This window comes from Cyrtonyx montezumae, unplaced genomic scaffold (genome assembly GCF_038088225.1).
Source record: "Cyrtonyx montezumae isolate F1298 unplaced genomic scaffold, pur_monq_1.0 scaffold_8, whole genome shotgun sequence".
Lineage (NCBI taxonomy): Eukaryota > Metazoa > Chordata > Aves > Galliformes > Odontophoridae > Cyrtonyx > Cyrtonyx montezumae.
Window position 1 is genome coordinate 113,919 of NW_027072089.1, and position 20,444 is coordinate 134,362.

The following is a 20,444-nucleotide window of genomic DNA, read 5'->3' on the forward strand; positions in this document are numbered from 1 at the left end:
TCTTGAACAGTGCTAGGGATGGTGCCTCAACCACCTCCCTAGGCAGGCCATTCCAGTGCCTGACCACTCTTTCAGAAAAAAAAAATAGGATCATGAGATGGATGGGGATGGGAGGAATCTCACAGCATCATGGGACGGTTGGGGTTGGAAGGAATCTCATAGGATCATGAGATGGATGGGGTTGGAAGGAATCTCATAGGATCATGAGATGGATGGGGATGGAAGGAATCTCACAGCATCATGGTCTGGTTGGGGTTGGAAGGAACTTCACAGCATCATAAGATGTTTGGAAGGAACCTCACAGGGCCATGGGATGGTTGGGGTTGGAAGGAACCTCACAGCATCATGGGATGGCTGGAGTTGGAAGGAACTTCACAGGATCATGGGATAATTGGGGTCGGAAGGAACCTCATTGGATCATGGGATGGTTGGCTTGGTAGGAACCTCACAAGGTCATGGGATCGTTAGAAGGAACATCACAAAGTCATGTGATGCTTGGAGTTGGAAGGAACCTCCCGAGGTCATGGGATGGTTGGAGTTGGAAGGAAACTCATGGGATCATGGAATGGTTGAGGTTGGGAGGAAACTCACAAGGTCGTGGGATGGTTGAGGTTGGAAGGAGCCTCACATGACTGAGAGGTTTTGAGAATGGAAGGAATCTCAGAGGATCATGGGATGGCTGGTGTTGGAAGCAACCTCATAGGACTGTGGGATGGTTGGCTTGGAAGCAACCTCACAGGATCATGGGATGGTTGGGGTTGGAAGGAACCTCATAGGATTGTGAGCTTTTAAGGTTGGAAGGAACCTCCCTGGGTCATGGGATCTTTGGAAGGAACATGGATCATGGGATGGTTGAGGTTTTGGTGCAACCTCGGGAGCTCATTTCTCCATCCTGTCCTGGTGCCTCTGGGTGGCAGCACGAGCCCATGACCCATCATCCACTTCTCCCACTGTTGCATCACCGGCAAACTTGCTGAGGTCACTGCCCCATCATTCACACTATTAATGAGGATGTTTAACAGGACCGAGGTCATTCTGCAGGCAGAGCTCTGAGCAGCACAAGAGAACACTGAAATTCGACATCAGGTAGGTGTGCTGGTGGCATGGGGACATAGCCCAGGATGGGCTTGTCACCTCAGCTGCGATGTGCCTGGGGCTCCCTTCGCTCCTCACAGCAATTTCTGTGAACCTTGAAGCAAAGTGCTCTGTCTTTTAAACCCTGTGACAAACACAAGATGCCAGCCACCCAGCCCCATGAAAACCCGCTGTCTCTGTTGCCACGGAAACAGAAGACTATTGTGTTTTAATATTTTTAAGCTATATAAAGGCTTGAAACGGTTCCCAAATCCCCAGTGATTAAACAAAAGAAGCAATGACAAACTAAATGCGCCCTTCCATCAAGGCACATTTGCAAAAGTCACAGCAGCATCTACCTCCCTCTCACCAAACTCCCTCTCCAGCCCATTTGAATCAATCCACATCTTGTCAAAATCAAATGAGGAGAGAGTCATCGAGGTTGGAGAAGACCTCCAAGATTATCAAGTCCAATCTCAACCCATCTCCACTAACCACGTCTCCCAGTGCCACATCTGTGGACCTGATGAACTTGAAGGCCTTTTCCAATCAGGGGAATGGTTGGAATAGTAGAGTCACTGCAACAATGGACAAGGGAAGAGCCACTGATGCCATCTATCTCAACTTCATAAAGACCTTCAAAACGTAATCCCACAGTATCCTTCTCTCCAAACTGAAAATACATGGATTTGATGGGTGGGCTGTTGAATGGATGAATAAGTGACTGAAGGATTGAGTCCAGAGAGTGGTGGTCAATGACTCCATTCTCTATGGAGATCAGAGATGAGTGGGAGCTGTGTGCAATGGGTCCAGAGGAGGTCCACAAAGAAAATCAAAGGGCTGGAGCTCATCTCCAGTGAAGAAAGACTACGGGAGTTGGTCTTGTTCAGCCTGGAGAAGGGAAGGCTACAAGGAGACCTCACTGTCGCCTTCCAGAACTTGAAGGGCGCTTACAAGCAGGAGTAGAGCCAACTCATTACACAGTCTGATAGTGATAGGACACTTTAAGGGAGTTGTAATTTGGTTTAGATGTTAGGAATAAATTCTTTGACTCGGGCCGTGGTGAGGCTGAGTCAACTTGTGGGTTCTTCATCCCAGGAGGCATTCAGGGCCCCGTTAGTCAGGGCTCTGGTCAACATGACCTGCTGGGACAGACAGCCCGCAGAAAGGATGATGTTGAAAGTCTCTTCCAAGCTTAGCCACTCTGTGATTCTGTAATTATATGATTTGAGACTGTCTTTCATGCCATGCTCATGCAGAAGCTGAGCCAGTATGGATTAGACAAGTAGAGAGCTAGGTGGACAGAAAGCATTTATCTGAGGGCCTGGGCACAGAGCCTTGTGGGCACCAAGTGTAGTTGGAGGCAAGTCTCTTGTGATTACCCCAAGTTTAAACTGTTAAGGATCTCCTCTCAGTGCTCTGGAGGTGACGGCAGTGATTCTGTGACTCGGTGAGATTTGGAAAGGAATGGGGGAATGTGGTGAGAAGAGAGGAACCCGGTGGGGTTGGATGAGGGCCAATAAAATCTCCTGCGTCTGGGGAAGCCTTATGTCAGGCAGCAGGACTTGTTGGAGGCAGGAGGGACAGAAAGCAGCTAAACTGAAAGGACATTGTGGTCATTTTTGGGAACAAAAGAAACGTAAAGACACAATGCATCCGATTGGAAAAGAATCCAGCAGTCGTTGTCTGGGGCACAGTGAAGAGGAGAGATGGCAGCAGATTGAAGGAGATGCTCCTTTTCCTCTTCTGAGCGTTGGTGAAGCCCCACGTGCATTTCTGTGTACAGTTGTGGACTCTGGAGTGGAAGAAAGTCACAAACTTAGTCGAGTGAGTGAAGTGTGTGGATGTCAAGCTGCTGCAGGAGCTGCGGCATGGATTGTGTTGGGAAGTGAGTGAACTGGCAAGCGTTTCCTCACCAGACAAGGATTCGCAGGGCGTAATCAATGTGTATAAATGGATGGGGGGAAAGAAGTGGAGGTTATCCACAGTTTCACTCAGTATTCCACAGCAAAGCAAAAGCCCAGGGGCAGGAGTATGAACTGAGAAGATATCGTCAGAAAAGAGGAATTGGTTATTTTTGTGAATATCCAGACTATTAAAGGGCTGAGCTTGTCACGTGCTGGAAGAAACCCAGCAGGTGCCCACATGGTACAGTAGGGAGAAGTTCAGGTGCGATCCTGGACTTGTGAGCTCTGGCTCTGGGTGAGCTTAAGTAGGAAGTGTTGGGAGTAGAAATGAGGAGGATGGAACATCAGTGTGGTACACAGGAGAACTTTTATTCAGTGAAAGGCAAGAAACAAAAAGGACCACCAAGTGGATGGGTCAGTTCAGCCCTTGTCATCGGTATGTGGGGTGAACTTTTCAGAAGACGTAAGATCCTCTGCGATGGGAACATCATCTAGGGAGTCTTCAGTGGGCTTTTGCCTGGGAGAAAGTTACAGCAGAGAGTTCTGGTAATAGCAGATGCTGCGATGCAAAGAAGGCAGTAGCAGAGCAGAAGGAGATAGGGCGTGCTCAGGCACCATTCTCTGCTGGATTGCCTGGTACCATGAGGAGAGCTGTGTTTGAGGAGCTTATGAACTGATGAGAGAGAAAGAGCACAGAGAAGTGACCTCAGTGGGTGAGGTGCCTTGCAGGGTGGTGGTGGTTGGTGTGAGGGTGTGGGTGCAGGCCCTTAGCAGGGGTAGCGGGCTCTCCCGCCGTTGAAGCAGCCCAGGCCTCCGAAGCCGAAGCCGCCGGAGGAGATGGCCACTCCCTGGGAGCTGAGGGCGCTGCCCACGGCAGCTGATGAGGAGGATCCGACGGCGGTGTTCTGGGGGAAGGAGCTGAGGATGGGTCCCGGCAGGGTGACCACCACGGTGGAAGGCTGGATGAAGACTTGGGAGTCCTGGCACTGCCTGACACAGGGCTCGTTGCAGCTGTTAGCCAGCGGGGTGGGTCCGCAGGGGCTGCAGAGGTCGTAGCAGGACATGGCTGTGGGGTGGAGGGTCTGTGGAAGAGAGGGTGCTGGGTAAGCAGAGGTTGTGGAGGAATAAGAACAGGTGCAGAGAGAGAAACAAATGTAGCGAGGAGAGGTGGTCTTGGGCTGTGGAGAGCATGGCGGGGAGGATGAGAAGGGGCTGCTGGGGCTGGGGGAGAAAGGGAGCTTAGAGCCAGGCCAGTTGGGGTGGGTGAAGGAAGGCAGCGGAATGCAGGCTCACCTGGAGGAGCGCAGAGGAGAAGGCGTCAGGAGAAGGGTGTGAGGGAGCGAGGTGCAGGGCCGGCTTTTATGCTGCTGTGGGAGTGCCTGAGGGCTTGGAGAGAGCCTCTGCGCATGGCAGCATTGTGCAGCCAGCTGCTGTTGCGTGCCACAGCCTGGTCAGTCATGAGCTGGGGTGTGTTTGCCTTGCCACAACGCTCTCTTTTCATTTCCTTGTGTTGTGGATGTGCTCTTTTGACCCTGTCGGCACTTTTTAAGAGAGAATGACTATTTTGGTGGATTTATACAGAATGCAGGTCTCATGAGGTTGGTTGGAAGATGCTTCTAAAGTGTGGATTAGTTGTGGTCAAAGGAATGAGGTCACAGCGTAGCATTTATGTTGTGTGGTTTATGACTGCACTGTATGGTGGGGACCCAATTACCTGGCGTCCTTGTCAGGCTGCTCTTGTCTTCCCCGGTGTGTTTGGCATGAGACCCCATCACTTGCATCATGCTTTCTCCCTGCCTGCCTTCATCCCAATTCCTTTTCCACGTGCTTTCCCTTTCTTTTCCCATCATATGTACAGCACTGACACCTTGGTTGCCTTTGTGCTTTAAGGTTTTTGGGGGGAATATGTTTGCTGCCTGTTGTGTGCAGTTTCAGCTTAGGGCCATCCATGGGGATTGTAGCTTATTTAGGCAGAGAAGGGCTGTTTGTGATAGCAGGATGCATTTGAATGTCCTGAGCTGGAGAGGAATGGTTTTGTCAAGATGGCTGAAGCAGAATTTATGGGACCATAGTTGCTTTGAATGTCAGTGTTTGAGGCTATTTCTCTGTGTGGGCTTTGCTTGATACAAGGAGGATTTGTGGAGTCCACAGAGAAACTGGAAGCACACATGCTACATGGGCTTACAGTCATGAGCTGCTCCAGCCATGTGGTCAATAACATAACTGATGAGTGCAAGGCATGTTCTCGTTCAGCTGAGGTGAGTGCTTTGTGGCTTGCTGCTGAGGTGAGCAGTACGTGCTGTTCTGAGGAAGATGGAACAAAGTCTGAAGACAGGCTGTTCAACTGGATGTGCCTGAGTGTGTGAGGCCTGCTAGGTGTCACCAGGGAATGCTGCAGGAGCTGTGTGCAGTGGGTCTAGAGGAGGGCCACAGAGAAGATCAAAGGGCCGGAGATCATCTCTGTTGAAGAAAGGCTGCAGGAGTTGGGCTTATTCAGCGTGTAGATGAGAAGGCTCTGGGTAGACTTCATTGTGGCCTTCCAGTACTTGAAGGCAGTTTACAAGCAGACGGGGAACCAGCTCTTTACATGGTCACATAGCACTAGGACACTTTAATGGAAAGAGGAGAAATTTGGTTTAGTTGTTAGGAAGAAATTCTTGACTCAGGCGGCTGTGAGGCCCTGGCACACGCTGCCCAGTTGGCCTGTGGGTTCTTCATCCTTGGAGCCATTCAAGGCCAGATTGGGCACAGCCCTGATCAGCATAACATGGTGAGGGGAATTAACCAGAGAAGGGATGATGATAAGGATCCCTTCCAAACTTCACTATTGTGTGATTCTATAATGGCATGATTTGAAACTATATCCCATGCCAGAAGCTGCGCCAGTATGGGTTAGACAAGTGGAGTGTGAGGTGGACTGAAAAGAGCTGACTAAAGGCCAGGGTGCAAAGCTGTGAGATGGAGGCCCCAAGTGCAGACGGAGGCAATTCCCGCATGCCTACTGCACATTTGGACTGTAATGGATCTTCTCTCAGGGCTGCGAGCTGCTCTAGCCCTGTGTAGCATTGCGCATCATCATCTGGTGTGTGTTCTCCTTCCAGCAACTCTGACTTTTTCCATCCGTCTCTTGAGGACATCTTCATTTGGCACTAGCAACACCTTTCAAGGGAGAGGATAGGAGGCCAAAGGTGCAATCTTGCACATTCATGTCAGGGCATGTGGAAGAAGTGGCCAAGGCACAGAAAAGGAGCAGTGTTGACAGTGAGGTCATTGCTTGGCATTTGTGCAATATGGTTTGTGTATTTGTGGTTCAAAGGAGTTGCCAATTCCAAACATCCGTGGAAGCCTGGACAAGGCATTCTATGTATCCTGCTTTGCAGATGAAGATACTTCCTTTTTTGAGACAAGTACAGACCTAGTTCACCAAGGGAAACTCATAGGCGGAATTTGTATGGTTTTCATCAAAGTTATTTATAGTGTTTTTCTCCATGTCTTTCTGGATCAGATATCCACCATATATCCTGACAAATTCAGAAGGCATTCAGTGAACTGGTGGCTCCCAAGTCCAACTCAAAGGCTTTTATTAGATGTGATTACATCAGGCTAGAGATGGTTAGGTGTGGCATTTCCCAGCATTCTACTGTTGAGCCTGTAGTCTTCCATGTTTTAATAAATGACCTGGATGCAGGACTGAAATGCATACAAAGTAAGAAGTCTGTGGATGACAGTAACTGAGGGGGAGCATTATTCTCTCAGAATTAGGGAGGCCTTGCTGAGAGCTCTTGACTGAGCAGTGTTCTGGGCCATTACCAATGGCAAGAAGTTGAAACAGAGCAAGTGCTGTATTCTGTACCTGGAACAGGGATACCTTATAGATATCTGAGTGTTCAAGGATGAGAGACATAAAAGCAGCCCCATGGAAAGTGATGATGAGGTCGTGGTTGATGCCAAGTTGAATGTGAGTCAGCAGTGTGTCCTGGAAGCCTAAAGAGCTGAATTTGCCCTGGGGTGCATCAGATCCAGAACTGACAGTAGGGGAGGTTACAGTTGTCACACTCAGCTCTGTGCTGCTGCGGCCTCATCTCCAGTACTGTGTTCAGCTTTGGCTTCAGTGGTACAAGAGAAGGCTGTAAGGAGCAGTCTAGACAGACTGGATAGCTGGACTGAGGCCATTGGGATGAATTTCAACATGAGCAAGTGCTGGGTCCTGCACTTTGGCCAAAACACCCCCAGGCAGTTCTACAGGCTTGAGGCAACATTGCTGGAAGTCTGTGTAGAAGAAACTGACTTGGTGGTATTTGTCAACACTGGGATGAACATGAGCCAGCAGTGTGCCCATGTAGCCAAAAAGTCCAATGACATCCTGAACTGTGTCAGAACTAGTGTGGGAAACAGGAGAGGGGAAGTGGTCATCCCTCTGTACTCAGCCCTGGTGTGGCTGCACCTCGATTTCTGTCTGCTCAGTACAAGAAAGACACTGATGCCCTGGAGTGTTTTCAGAGAAGGACAAGTAATTGGGTGAGGGATCTGGAGCACAGACCTTCTGAGGAGCAGCTGGGGGAGCTGGGATTGTTCTGTCTGGAGAAGAGGAGGCTCAGGGCTGACCTTGTGGTTCTCTACAGCTACCTGTAGGGACATTGTAGAGATGTGGCGTTCGTCTTCTCCTCCCATGTATCTGTCACCATGTCTAGATTGAATGATCTGAAGGTGTTCCAGAAGAGATTCATACTGGATGTTAGGAAGTACTTCTTCTCTGATATTGCGACCTGGTGCTGTGATGGTCTGAACAGGGACGTGGTGGTGTCACCAAAACTAGAGGCAGTCAGGAAATATTGTGATTTTGTTCTGAGGGATATGGCTGAGTGGTAAAAGTTGGTGATAGGTGGACACTTGCACCGGATGTTCTTTGAGGTCTTTTCCAACCTTGGTGATTCTGTGATTCTAAGTCCAAAGGTTCTACTTGGATGAATCCATGAATGGTGAGGATAGTGTCTGATGACTTGGCTGCACTGATTACCATTATCTTAGAAAGGACATGATAATGAGGAAAGATTCCTGATAACTGGAAGAGATTCATCCCCCTTCTGTGTGTAAGAAATGAAGGAAGGTGTGAGGAACCACAGGCTTGTTGTCATGACATGAGTCTCTGGGAAGGAGCTGAAAGAAATGCTCCCAGAATGTGCTGCTGAGCACAGAATGGCTAAGAAGTGGTGGGAATAGAGAGCACGGATTTACAATATCACCTCAGTTTTTCTGTTCTGAAGTGATCAGCCTTGTACATAAGAGTATACACCGACATTTGAAGTTTGTTGTCATACAGCTTCCTGTTGTGGTGAGCTCATAGCTCTATAGGCCAAGACTCGGAAATGAAAACAGAGCTGTTCAGTATGTACATTAAAACCCTGGGTGATGGGACTGGTCCTCATTCTGGACAGCTGCTATTCATGACTGGGCATGAGAACGGCACTTGTACTACTCTATGATTTTGTTTTGACCACTTTAGATAAGATGTAATGAGAAGAAGTGCATCTGCGTTGCACAAATGCTCTTGCTGGTGATGGGGTTGGGAGAGGAGGTTTGGGGTCATTTTGTACCCGGCATGGTGGTTTCTAGAGCCATGACGTTGTATTGGGTGAAGAAAGGAAGAAGAAAATTCAGAGGCTGGCATGCATGAGAACTTTATTAAGAAAATACACCTAAAGTAGGGATGTACTTGTCATTCATAGCAAAGGTTAGAATTTAAGGTGCAACAAATAAAATATTCATCTTTCTAGAGTACATGGTCCGACTTTGAGGGAAATCAAGGCTGGTGAGGCCATGCGCCATCTGTAGCACAGAGGTGCATCCTCAGTAGGTGAGGCACCCTGCAGGGTGGTGGTTGTTGGTGTGAGGGTGTGGGTGCAGGCCCTTAGCAGGGGTAGCGGGCTCTCCCGCCGTTGAAGCAGCCCAGGCTTCCGAAGCCGAAGCCGCCGGAGGAGATGGCCACTCCCTGGAAGTTGAGGGCGCTGCCCACGGCAGCTGATGAGGAGGATCCGACGGCGGTGTTCTGGGGGAAGGAGCTGAGGATGGGTCCCGGCAGGGTGACCACCATGGTAGAAGGCTGGATGACGACTTGGGAGTCCTGGCACTGAGCGCTGCCTGGCATCCTGTGCGGAGCTCCAGTGCGGAGCTCTGTCCCTCTGCTGCTCCCAACAGCATTAACTCCTTAACTGCCTGCATGATGCTCTGATGTGGAATACCGGCATCAAAACCACAAAACCACAACAACTCTCTTCAACTACCTGAAGGGAGGCTGCGGTGAGGTTGGGATTGGTCTCCTCTCCCATGGAACTAGCAAGAGGACTGGAAGGAACAGCCTCAAGTAGCACCAAGAGAGATTCAGGCTGGACGATAGGAAGTACTTTTTCTTGCAGAGAGTGATCAGATGCTGGAATGATCTACAGAGTGAAGTGATGGTGTCACAGTCCCTGGTGGTGTTGAATCAACATTGATATGTTCCTTTGGGGGACGTGGTTAAGAGCGAAATATTGGTGATAGGTGGACGGTTGTATGTAATGTTCTTAGAGGACATTTCCAACCCTGGTGATTCTGTGATTCAAAGACCAAATACTGAGAGTCCTGTCTAATTTCTTGACTACACTGATAACAATTATCTTAGAAAGCTTTTGATAATGAGGAGAGGTTCCTGAAACCTGGAAGAGTCTCATCCCTCTCCTATATGTAAGAAAAGAAGATAGGTGTGAGGAACCACTGGATGGTCGGCTTGATATGAGACCCTGGGAAGGAGGTGAAGGAAATACTCTCTGTAAACACTGTCCAGCACATAATGCTTGAGAAGTGTTGGAAATAGAGAACACTCATGCACAAACCCAGCTCCCTTTTTGAAACCGAAGTGATCAGCTTTTTTCTAGAGGGCAAATGTACTATACGACTCTTTTTGGAAAAGTGTAAAAAACATGTGATGAGATTAAGACCATCTGCTAGCCACCAATGTTCTGGCTGGTGATATGGTTTTGAGAGGAGCTATTGAGGCAGTTTTGGACCCAGCTCGATGATTTCCAGAGCCATTCTCTGCAGTGGGTGGAGTGTAAAGAACATTGGGCAAAGAAAGGAAGAAGAAGAAACTGAGGCTGTCCTGCATGAGAAGTTTATTAGGAAAAACACAGCTAAAGAGAAGAAGTACTTGGTGACTTGCAATTAGGAAGGCTCCAATTTGAGGTGTGAAGACAGAAGAAAGTTACAGTGGTCGTTTCCAGATGCTGTTCCCTGCTTGCTTGTTTTGCACCATGAAAATGGGAGTCATGGCTGGTGAGGCCATGTGCCATCTGTGCCAGAGAGGTGCTACCTCAGGGGGTGAGGCGCCGTGCAGGGTGGTGGTGGTTGGTGTGAGGGTGTGGGTGCAGGCCCTTAGCAGGGGTAGCGGGCTCTCCCGCCGTTGAAGCAGCCCAGGCCTCCGAAGCCGAAGCCGCCGGAGGAGATGGCCACTCCCTGGGAGCTGAGGGCGCTGCCCACGGCAGCTGATGAGGAGGATCCGACGGCGGTGTTCTGGGGGAAGGAGCTGAGGATGGGTCCCGGCAGGGTGACCAGCACAGCAGGAGGCTGGATGACGACTTGGGAGTCCTGGCACTGCCTGACACAGGGCTCGTTGCAGCTGTTAGCCAGCGGGGTGGGTCCGCAGGGGCGGCAGAGGTCATAGCAGGACATGGCTGTGGGGTGGAGGGTCTCTGGAAGAGAGGGTGTTGGGTAAGTGGTGGTTTTTGGAGGAATAAGAACAGCTGGGAAGAGAAACAAAGGCAGTGAGGAGAGCTAGTGTATGTCTGTGGGGAGCATGGCGGGGTGGAAGAGAAGGGGCTGCTGGGGTTGGGGAGAAAGGGAGTGTACAGCAAGGCCAGGTGGGAAGGGTGAAGGAGGGCAGTGGAGTGCAGGCTCACCTGGAGGAGAGCAGAGGAGAAGGTGTCAGGAGAAGGGTGTGAGGGATTGAGGCACAGGGCTGGCTTTTATGCTGCTGTGGGAGTGCCCGAGGGCTTGGAGAGAGCCTCTGCGCATGGCAACATTGTGCATCCAGCTGCTGTTCTTGCATCGCATAGTGTGGCACGTCATCTGATGTTTGTTCTCCTTCCAGCAGTTCTGACTTTTATTGTTCTTTTGTTGACAACGTGTCCATTTGGCACTGGCTGCATCTTTCACATGAGAGGACTGGAGGACAATGGAGTGATCTTGCACATTCGTGTCAGGGCACGCGGAAGAAGTGGTCAATGCACCGAAAAGGAGCAGGGTTGACAGTGATGTCATCACTTGGCACTTGTGCAATATGGTTTGTGTTTTTGTTGTTAGAGGTTTTGCCAGTTCCAAACATCCATGGAAGCCTGGACTAGGCATTCCAAGAATTCTGATTCAGAAATGATGGCATATTTTTTTATTAGAACATGAATCCATCCAGTTCAACAGGAGAACCTAATAGGCATAATTTCTAAAAAGATCTGGAATGTTATTCATAGTGTATTTCTTCATATCCTTCTGGAGAAATTGTCATGCATATATCAAAACAGATACATAATACATTTAGTCAACTGGTGTCTCACAAATCCTACTCAATGGCATTTTTCAAATCTGGTTACACCAAGATGATGGCCAGTCAGGTGTCAGATACCCCAGAGCTCCATTTTTCTGTCTGTTCTCTTCCATGTTTTGCTAAATGGTCTGGTTGCTGGACTTGGACACGTACAAAGTAAGACGTTTGTGTGTGATAGTAATTAACGAAGGGCAGCTGACTCTCTCCAGTACAGGGAAATCTTGCAGATACTTCTTAATGGACCAGAGCACTGTGCCATTACCAATGGCATGAAATTTAGTGACAGAAAGTGCAGGATTTTGCGAATGGAAGAAGTATACCATGGGGATATGAGACTAAAGAGAAGCCCTACAGAAAAATGAGGAGGTTGTAGTTGATGCCAAGCTTAACATGAGCCAGCAGTGTGCCCATATAGCCAAGAAGGCCAATGGTATTCTGATTTGTGTCATAAGTAGTGTGGGCAGCAGGAGAGGGGAAGTGATCATCCTTCCGTACTCCGCCCTGGTAATGTTGCACCTCGAGTACTGTGTTCAGTTTTGGACTGCTCGTTATGAGTCACTGTGGCCCTGGAGCATGTCCAGATAAGAGAAAGAAGTCCAAAGGAGTTGCTGGGTTGAACGCACTAACGGTGAGGTCCTGTCTGATGTCTTGGCTACGTCTGAATACAACTACCTAGGAAAAGTTGTGATAAGGAGGATAGGTTCCTGAAAATGTGAAGAGACTCATCCCAATCCTATGTGTAAGAAAAGAAGAAAGGTGTGAGGAACCACTGGATGGTCCGCTTGTCATGAGTCCCTGGGAAGGAGGAGAAGGAAATCCTTCCCACAAGAACTACTGTACACAGAATGGGTAATAATTGTTGGGAACAGAAAGCACAGAGGTACAAACCCACCTCACTTTTTCTATACTGAAGTGACCAGCTTTGTGCCTGAGGGGGTGCAGTGACATTAGATGACTTGGCCTTTAGGAGAAGTTTTGAGGCTTCCTCCCAGATGGAAGGATGAGATGGGAGCTGAGGGCACTGCCCACGGCAGCTGATGAGGAGGATCCGACGGCGGTGTTCTGGGGGAAGGAGCTGAGGATGGGTCCAGGCAGGGTGAAAAGCGAGGATTCCATCACCTCACAGCACTCTCTGTAAACAACTTCCCCTTGACATACAATCTCAGCCTTCCCTCCGTGAGCTTAAAACCATTGCACCAACATCTCTCACTGTCAGTCCTTGAAAGAAGTTGATTCCGTTCCCATTTATAATCCCCTTTTTTAAATCCTTACCATTCTGCTTTGGGGACTGCCTGAGGGACTTGCCCCCAACTACACCTAGTGACCCCATCACAGGGCTCTGGGCCCAGGCCTTCAGCCAGCTGCTCTCAGTCCATTTCGCTCTCCACTTGTCTAATCCATACTGGCTCAGCTTCTGGATGCAATTGACATCAGAGGTGGTCTCAAGGGCTTTACAGCAGTGCAATTCAACAGTCCATCTCTGGTCATATCCTATCCAAAGACAGACCTTGACTGTAGAAGACACTGACGTTGCTTGATCATGACCTGCTATTTGGAAATCCGCTCCCTACCGCCTTCTTCTTGCATACGGCAATGCATGCTGGAAGAATTTCATCTTCAGCTTCAAACGGCTGAGGTCAGGTCCAACAGATATCTTTCCCCCATCTTCCTTTTCCATCTCCTTCAGGGCTGCAGTGGGATGAGCACTGTCCAGGACATCAGAAACCCCTCCCAGGCACTTTGATCTTTCTAAGAAAATAGACATCTCCTGGCTCCCTCAGCATCCGGGAGGGAATCAGGTGGACCTCACCGATTTAGGCACATCCACCCTACTTCCCTTCAACTTCCTCAACATCATGCATATTTCAGCTAAGCAGCAAGGCACAAAACGCTCACCTCAGCTGAATGAGGCCATGCCGTGACTCCTCAGCCACGCCCTTGACCACATGGCTGCGAGTGCCTCATTAATGCATCCCTGCGTAGCATGTGTGCTTTGAATTTCCCTATCCAATCTCCAAATCCTACTAGTATCCATCAAAGCCCATGCTGAGAAATGGTCAAAACCATTGACACTCAACTCCATAATGATCCCATAACCTCCGCTTCAGCCTTCTGGACAAAAGCACTCCGCTTCAGCTCAGGGCATCCAACCACTCAACCAGGCAGGAGCGATTTGCCTTCTTCCCTCACAATCAACCTTCTTCTGCCTGTATGAGCTACAATCCCCAAGAATGGCCCTAAGCTGAAACCACACACAATAGGCAGCAACCCTGATCCCAAATAAGACTTTGAAGCACAAAGGGAACCAGGATGTGAGTTCAGCACACCCAACGGGAAAGAGACCGGAAAAGCAGATGGAAGACAAATTGGGCTGAAGGGTAGCAGGGAGAAAACGCGACGCAAGCGAAACGGTCGCATGCCAAACACAACTGGGAAGCCGAGGAAGCCCGACAAGGATGCCACAAAACAGGGTCCCCACCACACAATGCAGTCACAAAACACACAAAGTAAATGCTACGCTGTGACCTCAGCCCTTGGACCACACCTATCCCGCACTTTAGAAGCATCTTCCAACCAACCTCATAAGATGTACATTGCGTATATCCAGCAAAATAGTCATTCTCACTTAAAAAGTGCCGACAGGGTCAAAGGAACACAGGCACAACACAAGGAAATGAAAAGGGAGCGTTGTGGCAAGGCAAACACACCCCAGCTCATGACTGACCAGGCTGTGGCACGCAACAGCAGCTGGCTGCACAATGCTGCCATGCGCAGAGGCTCTCTCCAAGCCCTCAGGCACTCCCGCAGCAGCATAAAAGCCGGCCCTGCACCTCGCTCCCTCACACCCTTCTCCTGACGCCTTCTCCTCTGCGCTCCTTCAGGTGAGCCTGCATTCCGCTGCCTTCCTTCGCCCACCCCAACTGGCCTCGCTCTAAGCTCCCTTTCTCTCCCAGCCCCAGCAGCCCCTTCTCATCCTCCCCGCCATGCTCTCCACAGCCCAAGACCACCTCTCCTCGCTACATTTGTTTCTCTCTCTGCACCTGTTCTTATTCCTCCACAACCTCTGCTTACCCAGCACCCTCTCTTCCACAGACCCTCCACCCCACAGCCATGTCCTGCTACGACCGCTGCAGCCCCTGCGGACCCACCCCGCTGGCTAACAGCTGCAACGAGCCCTGTGTCAGGCAGTGCCAGGACTCCCAAGTCTTCATCCAGCCTCCTGCTGTGCTGGTCACCCTGCCGGGACCCATCCTCAGCTCCTTCCCCCAGAACACCGCCGTCGGATCCTCCTCATCAGCTGCCGTGGGCAGCGCCCTCAGCTCCCAGGGAGTGGCCATCTCCTCCGGCGGCTTCGGCTTCGGAGGCCTGGGCTGCTTCAACGGCGGGAGAGCCCGCTACCCCTGCTAAGGGCCTGCTCCCACACCCTCACAACAACCACCACCACCCTGCACGGCGCCTCACCCACTCAGGAAGCACCTCACTGGCACCAAAGGCACGTGGCCTCACCAGCCATGACTCCTCTTTCATTTGCGCAAAAGAGGCAAGCAGGGAACAGCGTCTGCTAACATGACCACTCTATCTTTCTCCTTCCTTTGCAACTTACATTGCAGCCTTCCTAATTGGAAGTCACCAAGTACGTCTTCTCTTTAGATGTCTTTTTCTCAATAAACTTCTCGTGCATGACAGCCTCAAATTCTTCTTCTTCCTTTCTTCACCCAGCGGTCTTCACCCACTACAGAGTAGAGGCCTAGATTCCATCACGTCGGGTCCAAAGTTGCCTCAATCACTCCTCTCAAAACCATCTCACCAGCAGGAACATTGGTGGCTAGCACGTGGCCTTCATCTCCACACGTTTTCTGTACTTGTCCAAACAGAATCGTAAAATACATTTGCCCTCCAAAACAAAGCTGGTGACTACAGGGTGCAGAAAGTGAGGTGGGTTTCTACGAGTGCTCTCTATTTCCAACATTTCTCCTCCGCTATGTGCTGGGCAATATGGACTAGGAGGATTTACTTATCCTCCTGTCCAGGGACTCATGTCAGGCCTACCAGCCTGCGGTACCTCACACATTCCTTCTTCTTTTCTTACACATTGGAGTGGGATGAGTCTCTTCCAGGTTTCGGGAACCTCTCCTACTAATCAAAAGCTTTCTAAGATCATTGTAATCAGATAGTCAAGACACCAGACAGGACCCTCACCATTCATGGGTTAAACCCAGAAGGTCCTTTGGACTTGGAATCACAGAATCACCAAGGCTGGAATAAACCTCTGAGAACATCCATTCCAACTGTCCAACTGTCACCAGTATTTCCCTCTAAACCAGGTTTCTAGGTACAACGTCTCCCTTGATGCTACTTGAGTCCGTTCCCTCCAGCCCACTTGCAAGTTCTGCGGGAGGAGGGACAACCCAACTACACTGCAACCTCCATTCAGGTAGTTGTAGAGATGCACAGGGTCAGCCCTCAGCCTCCTCTTCTCCCGACTGAACAACCCCAGCTCCCTCGTCCGCTCCTCATAACGTCTCTACTAAAGTCCCCTCACCCAATGTCCTGCCCTTCCCTGGAAACACTCCAGGGCCTCGGTGTCTTTCTGGTTGTGAGCAGCCAAAAACTGAACACAGGACTTGTGTTGCAGCCTCACCAGGGCTGAGTACGGAGGGATGATCACTTCCCCTCTCCTGCTGCCCACACTAGTTCTGACGCAGGTCAGGATGCCATTGGCCTTCTTGGCAACGTGGGCACACTGCTGCCTCATGTTCTGCCGAGCTTCAACCAATGCCCCCAGGATTGCTTCCTTTGCACAGTCTTCCAGCCACACTGCCTCAAGTCTGCAGCACTGCCTGGGGTTGCTGTGGCCAACAGCAGCGCCCGGCACTTGGTCTACTTGAATTTCATCCCATTGGCCTCAGTTCAGCTATAGAGCCTGTCTAGACTGCTCTGTAGGGCCCTTCTCCCCGCTGAAGCCAAAGCTGAACACAGTACTTGAGGAGAGGCTGTAGCAGCACAGAGAAGTGGGACAACCATAACCTCTCCTGGCAGTGCTGGGAAATATGCACCCCAGGGGACAGTCAGTGCCTTTGGCTGCCAGGGCGCACTGCTCACTCCCAATCAACTTGACAGCAACCAGAACCTTATCACCTCTTTCTGTGGGGCTGCTTTTATAGCACTCATCCCCAACTACCCAGATATCTATAAGGTAGCCCAGTTCCAGGTACAGAATAAAGCACGTAAGTACGTCCTCTTGTGAAACTTGGTGACATTGCTAACGGCCCAGACCTCTGCTCAGTCAAGAGCACTTTGCAAGACCTCCTAAATTCCAAGAGACAACTGTTCCTCCACACTTACTGTCGTTCACAAACTTCTTACTTTTTATGCATCTGAGTCCTGCAAGCAGCTCACTTATTACAACATGGAACACTGCAGACCCAAAAATAATAGAACGCTTTGAAACGCCACACCTGAATGCCCACCAGCCTGATGGAACCACATCTAAAAAAAGCTTCTGAGCTGGACTTGGGAGCCACCAGTTCACTCACTGCCTTCGGAATTTGTCAAGATGTAAGGTGGATATCTAATCCAGAAGTAAATGGAGAAAACATTATGAATAAATTTGCTGAAGTTCATAGTAATTAAGTCTACTGGGTTCCTTTGGCGAACCAGGTGGGCATTCATCTAATAAAAGGAAGTGTCATCATCTCAAAACAAGGATGCCTAGAATGCCCATTCCAGGCTTCCACGAATGTGTAGAATTGGTAACTCCTCTGAACAGCAAAGACACAAACCATATTGCACAAGTGCCAAGCGATGACCTCACTGTCAACCCTGCTCCTTTTCTGTGCTTTGACCACTTCTTCCGCGTGCCCTGACACGAATGTGCAAGATCTCTCCATTGTCCTCCGGTCCTCTCACGTGAAAGATGCGGCCAGTGCCAAATGGACACGTCGTCAACAAAAGAACAACAAAAGTCAGAATTGCTGGAAGGAGAACACACACCAGATGACGTGCCACGCTATACGATGCAAGAACAGCAGCTGGCTGCACAATGCTGTCATGCGCAGAGGCTTTCTCCAAGCCCTCGGGCACTCCCACAGCAGCATAAAAGCCAGCCCTGCACCTCACTCCCTCACACCCTTCTCCTGACGCCTTCTCTCCTCTGCGCTCCTCCAGGTGAGCCTGCACTCCGCTGCCCTCCTTTACACTCACCAACTGGTCCAGCTCTAAACACCCTTTCTTTCCGAGCTTCAACAGCAATTCCTATTCTTTCACGCCATCCTCCCCACAGACATACACTAGCTCTCCTCACTGCCTTTGTTTCTCTTCCCAGCTGTTCTTATTCCTCCAAAAACCACCACTTACCCAACACCCTCTCTTCCAGAGACTCTCCACCCCACAGCCATGTCCTGCTACGACCTCTGCCGCCCCTGCGGACCCACCCCGCTGGCTAACAGCTGCAACGAGCCCTGTGTCAGGCAGTGCCAGGACTCCCAAGTCGTCATCCAGCCTCCTGCTGTGCTGGTCACCCTGCCGGGACCCATCCTCAGCTCCTTCCCCCAGAACACCGCCGTCGGATCCTCCTCATCAGCTGCCGTGGGCAGCGCCCTCAGCTCCCAGGGAGTGGCCATCTCCTCCGGCGGCTTCGGCTTCGGAGGCCTGGGCTGCTTCAACGGCGGGAGAGCCCGCTACCCCTGCTAAGGGCCTGCACCCACACCCTCACACCAACCACCACCACCCTGCAGGGTGCCTCACTCACTGAGGATGCACCTCTCTGGCAACGAAGGCACATGGCCTCAGCATCTTGTCGGTCACGGCTATTCCTTTCAAGTCCTCAAAAAAACATGGAAGGGGCAGACCTTTCTGTCTGGAAAGATGATTCATCTATCACCTAATCCTCTGCCATGTCATTAGTTCTATCTCACCATCTCCGTGAGCACAACTCTCACACATCTCCGTGAGCACAACTCTCTTCTTCATTGTCCTTCTACCAGGTCAAGACAACTGGGGATTCCCTCGGTGATGCTCCCATCACAGAGAAGGAAGATTTCATTGCGCTGAGAAAATCTACTGCACACACGGGGCAGGGACTGGATAAGTCCTAACCACTTGGTGTTCCTTCCTTCTCAGACCTCTTCTTCAATAAAATTCTCCTGCATGCTAGACTCACGTCTGTCTTCTTCCTTTTTGCTTTCAACAGTTATTCAGCTTCAGCTCAAACTGAGCCAGAGCACACAAGGGCAGGTGGAAAAGTGCAACACAACCTCTTCTGGAAATTATGTCACCAAAGCTAAAGGAGGTGGACACTTCCTCGGCATCTTCCAGCAGGCGACATGCTTTTCAAAGGGCACCAAAAGGAGTTGCGTGGTGTACAGTTCCCTTGAACATGCCTCTGATGTTCCCTGATTCAGCACATGCTTGACCAATTCTCTTCCCCTGAATGACTCTCTCCAAACTAAACCATCACCAAAAACAGAGTTGTGGAGCTTGGAAGGAAGCCCTTGTGATCATGTAGCTTCCTCGCCCTCCTTATGCCTGGTCAGCTACTGCAGCGTCTCCAGGACCACATCCACTCAGGTTCACTGTAGCACCAGGAATGGAGAGATGATAGAATCACAGAAAGGATTGGGTTGGAAGGGACCTCAAGGATCCCCAAGTGACAACCCTCGTGCCACAGGCAGGGCCACCAGCCTCCAGGTCTGGTAGTACAGCAGGTGTCCAACGACCCCTTCCTACTTGGTCTTTAACACCTCCAGGAACGGAGCATCCACAGTCTCTCCGGGCAGCCTGTTCCAGCACCTCACAGCACTCTCTGTAAACAACTTCCCCTTGACATACAATCTCAGCCTTCCCTCCGTGAGCTTAAAACCATTGCACCAACATCTCTCACTGTCAGTCCTTGAAAGAAGTTGATTCCGTTCCCATTTATAATCCCCTTTTTTAAATCCTTACCATTCTGCTTTGGGGACTGCCTGAGGGACTTGCCCCCAACTACACCTAGTGACCCCATCACAGGGCTCTGGGCCCAGGCCTTCAGCCAGCTGCTCTCAGTCCATTTCGCTCTCCACTTGTCTAATCCATACTGGCTCAGCTTCTGGATGCAATTGACATCAGAGGTGGTCTCAAGGGCTTTACAGCAGTGCAATTCAACAGTCCATCTCTGGTCATATCCTATCCAAAGACAGACCTTGACTGTAGAAGACACTGACGTTGCTTGATCATGACCTGCTATTTGGAAATCCGCTCCCTACCGCCTTCTTCTTGCATACGGCAATGCATGCTGGAAGAATTTCATCTTCAGCTTCAAACGGCTGAGGTCAGGTCCAACAGATATCTTTCCCCCATCTTCCTTTTCCATCTCCTTCAGGGCTGCAGTGGGATGAGCACTGTCCAGGACATCAGAAACCCCTCCCAGGCACTTTGATCTTTCTAAGAAAATAGACATCTCCTGGCTCCCTCAGCATCCGGGAGGGAATCAGGTGGACCTCACCGATTTAGGCACATCCACCCTACTTCCCTTCAACTTCCTCAACATCATGCATATTTCAGCTAAGCAGCAAGGCACAAAACGCTCACCTCAGCTGAATGAGGCCATGCCGTGACTCCTCAGCCACGCCCTTGACCACATGGCTGCGAGTGCCTCATTAATGCATCCCTGCGTAGCATGTGTGCTTTGAATTTCCCTATCCAATCTCCAAATCCTACTAGTATCCATCAAAGCCCATGCTGAGAAATGGTCAAAACCATTGACACTCAACTCCATAATGATCCCATAACCTCCGCTTCAGCCTTCTGGACAAAAGCACTCCGCTTCAGCTCAGGGCATCCAACCACTCAACCAGGCAGGAGCGATTTGCCTTCTTCCCTCACAATCAACCTTCTTCTGCCTGTATGAGCTA

The 20,444-nt window shown here is 50.3% G+C and overlaps 2 protein-coding genes and 2 pseudogenes across 3 annotated transcripts in view; 2 read left to right on the plus strand and 2 right to left on the minus strand.

Moving 5' to 3' along the window:
• GFUS (GDP-L-fucose synthase) overlaps positions 1–20,444 on the plus strand; it is a 237,290-nt gene that overhangs the window by 71,107 nt on the left and 145,739 nt on the right. The gene's annotated exons all lie outside the window — the stretch shown is intronic.
• On the minus strand, positions 3,749–4,440 carry LOC136059408 (feather keratin 1-like; annotated as a pseudogene).
• LOC136058347 (feather keratin 1-like) lies at positions 10,389–11,042 on the minus strand (annotated as a pseudogene).
• Positions 14,665–14,961, plus strand: LOC136058721 (feather keratin 1-like). Its single transcript, XM_065752390.1, has one exon. It carries the CDS (start codon positions 14,665–14,667, stop codon positions 14,959–14,961), a length of 297 nt encoding a protein of 98 aa, XP_065608462.1.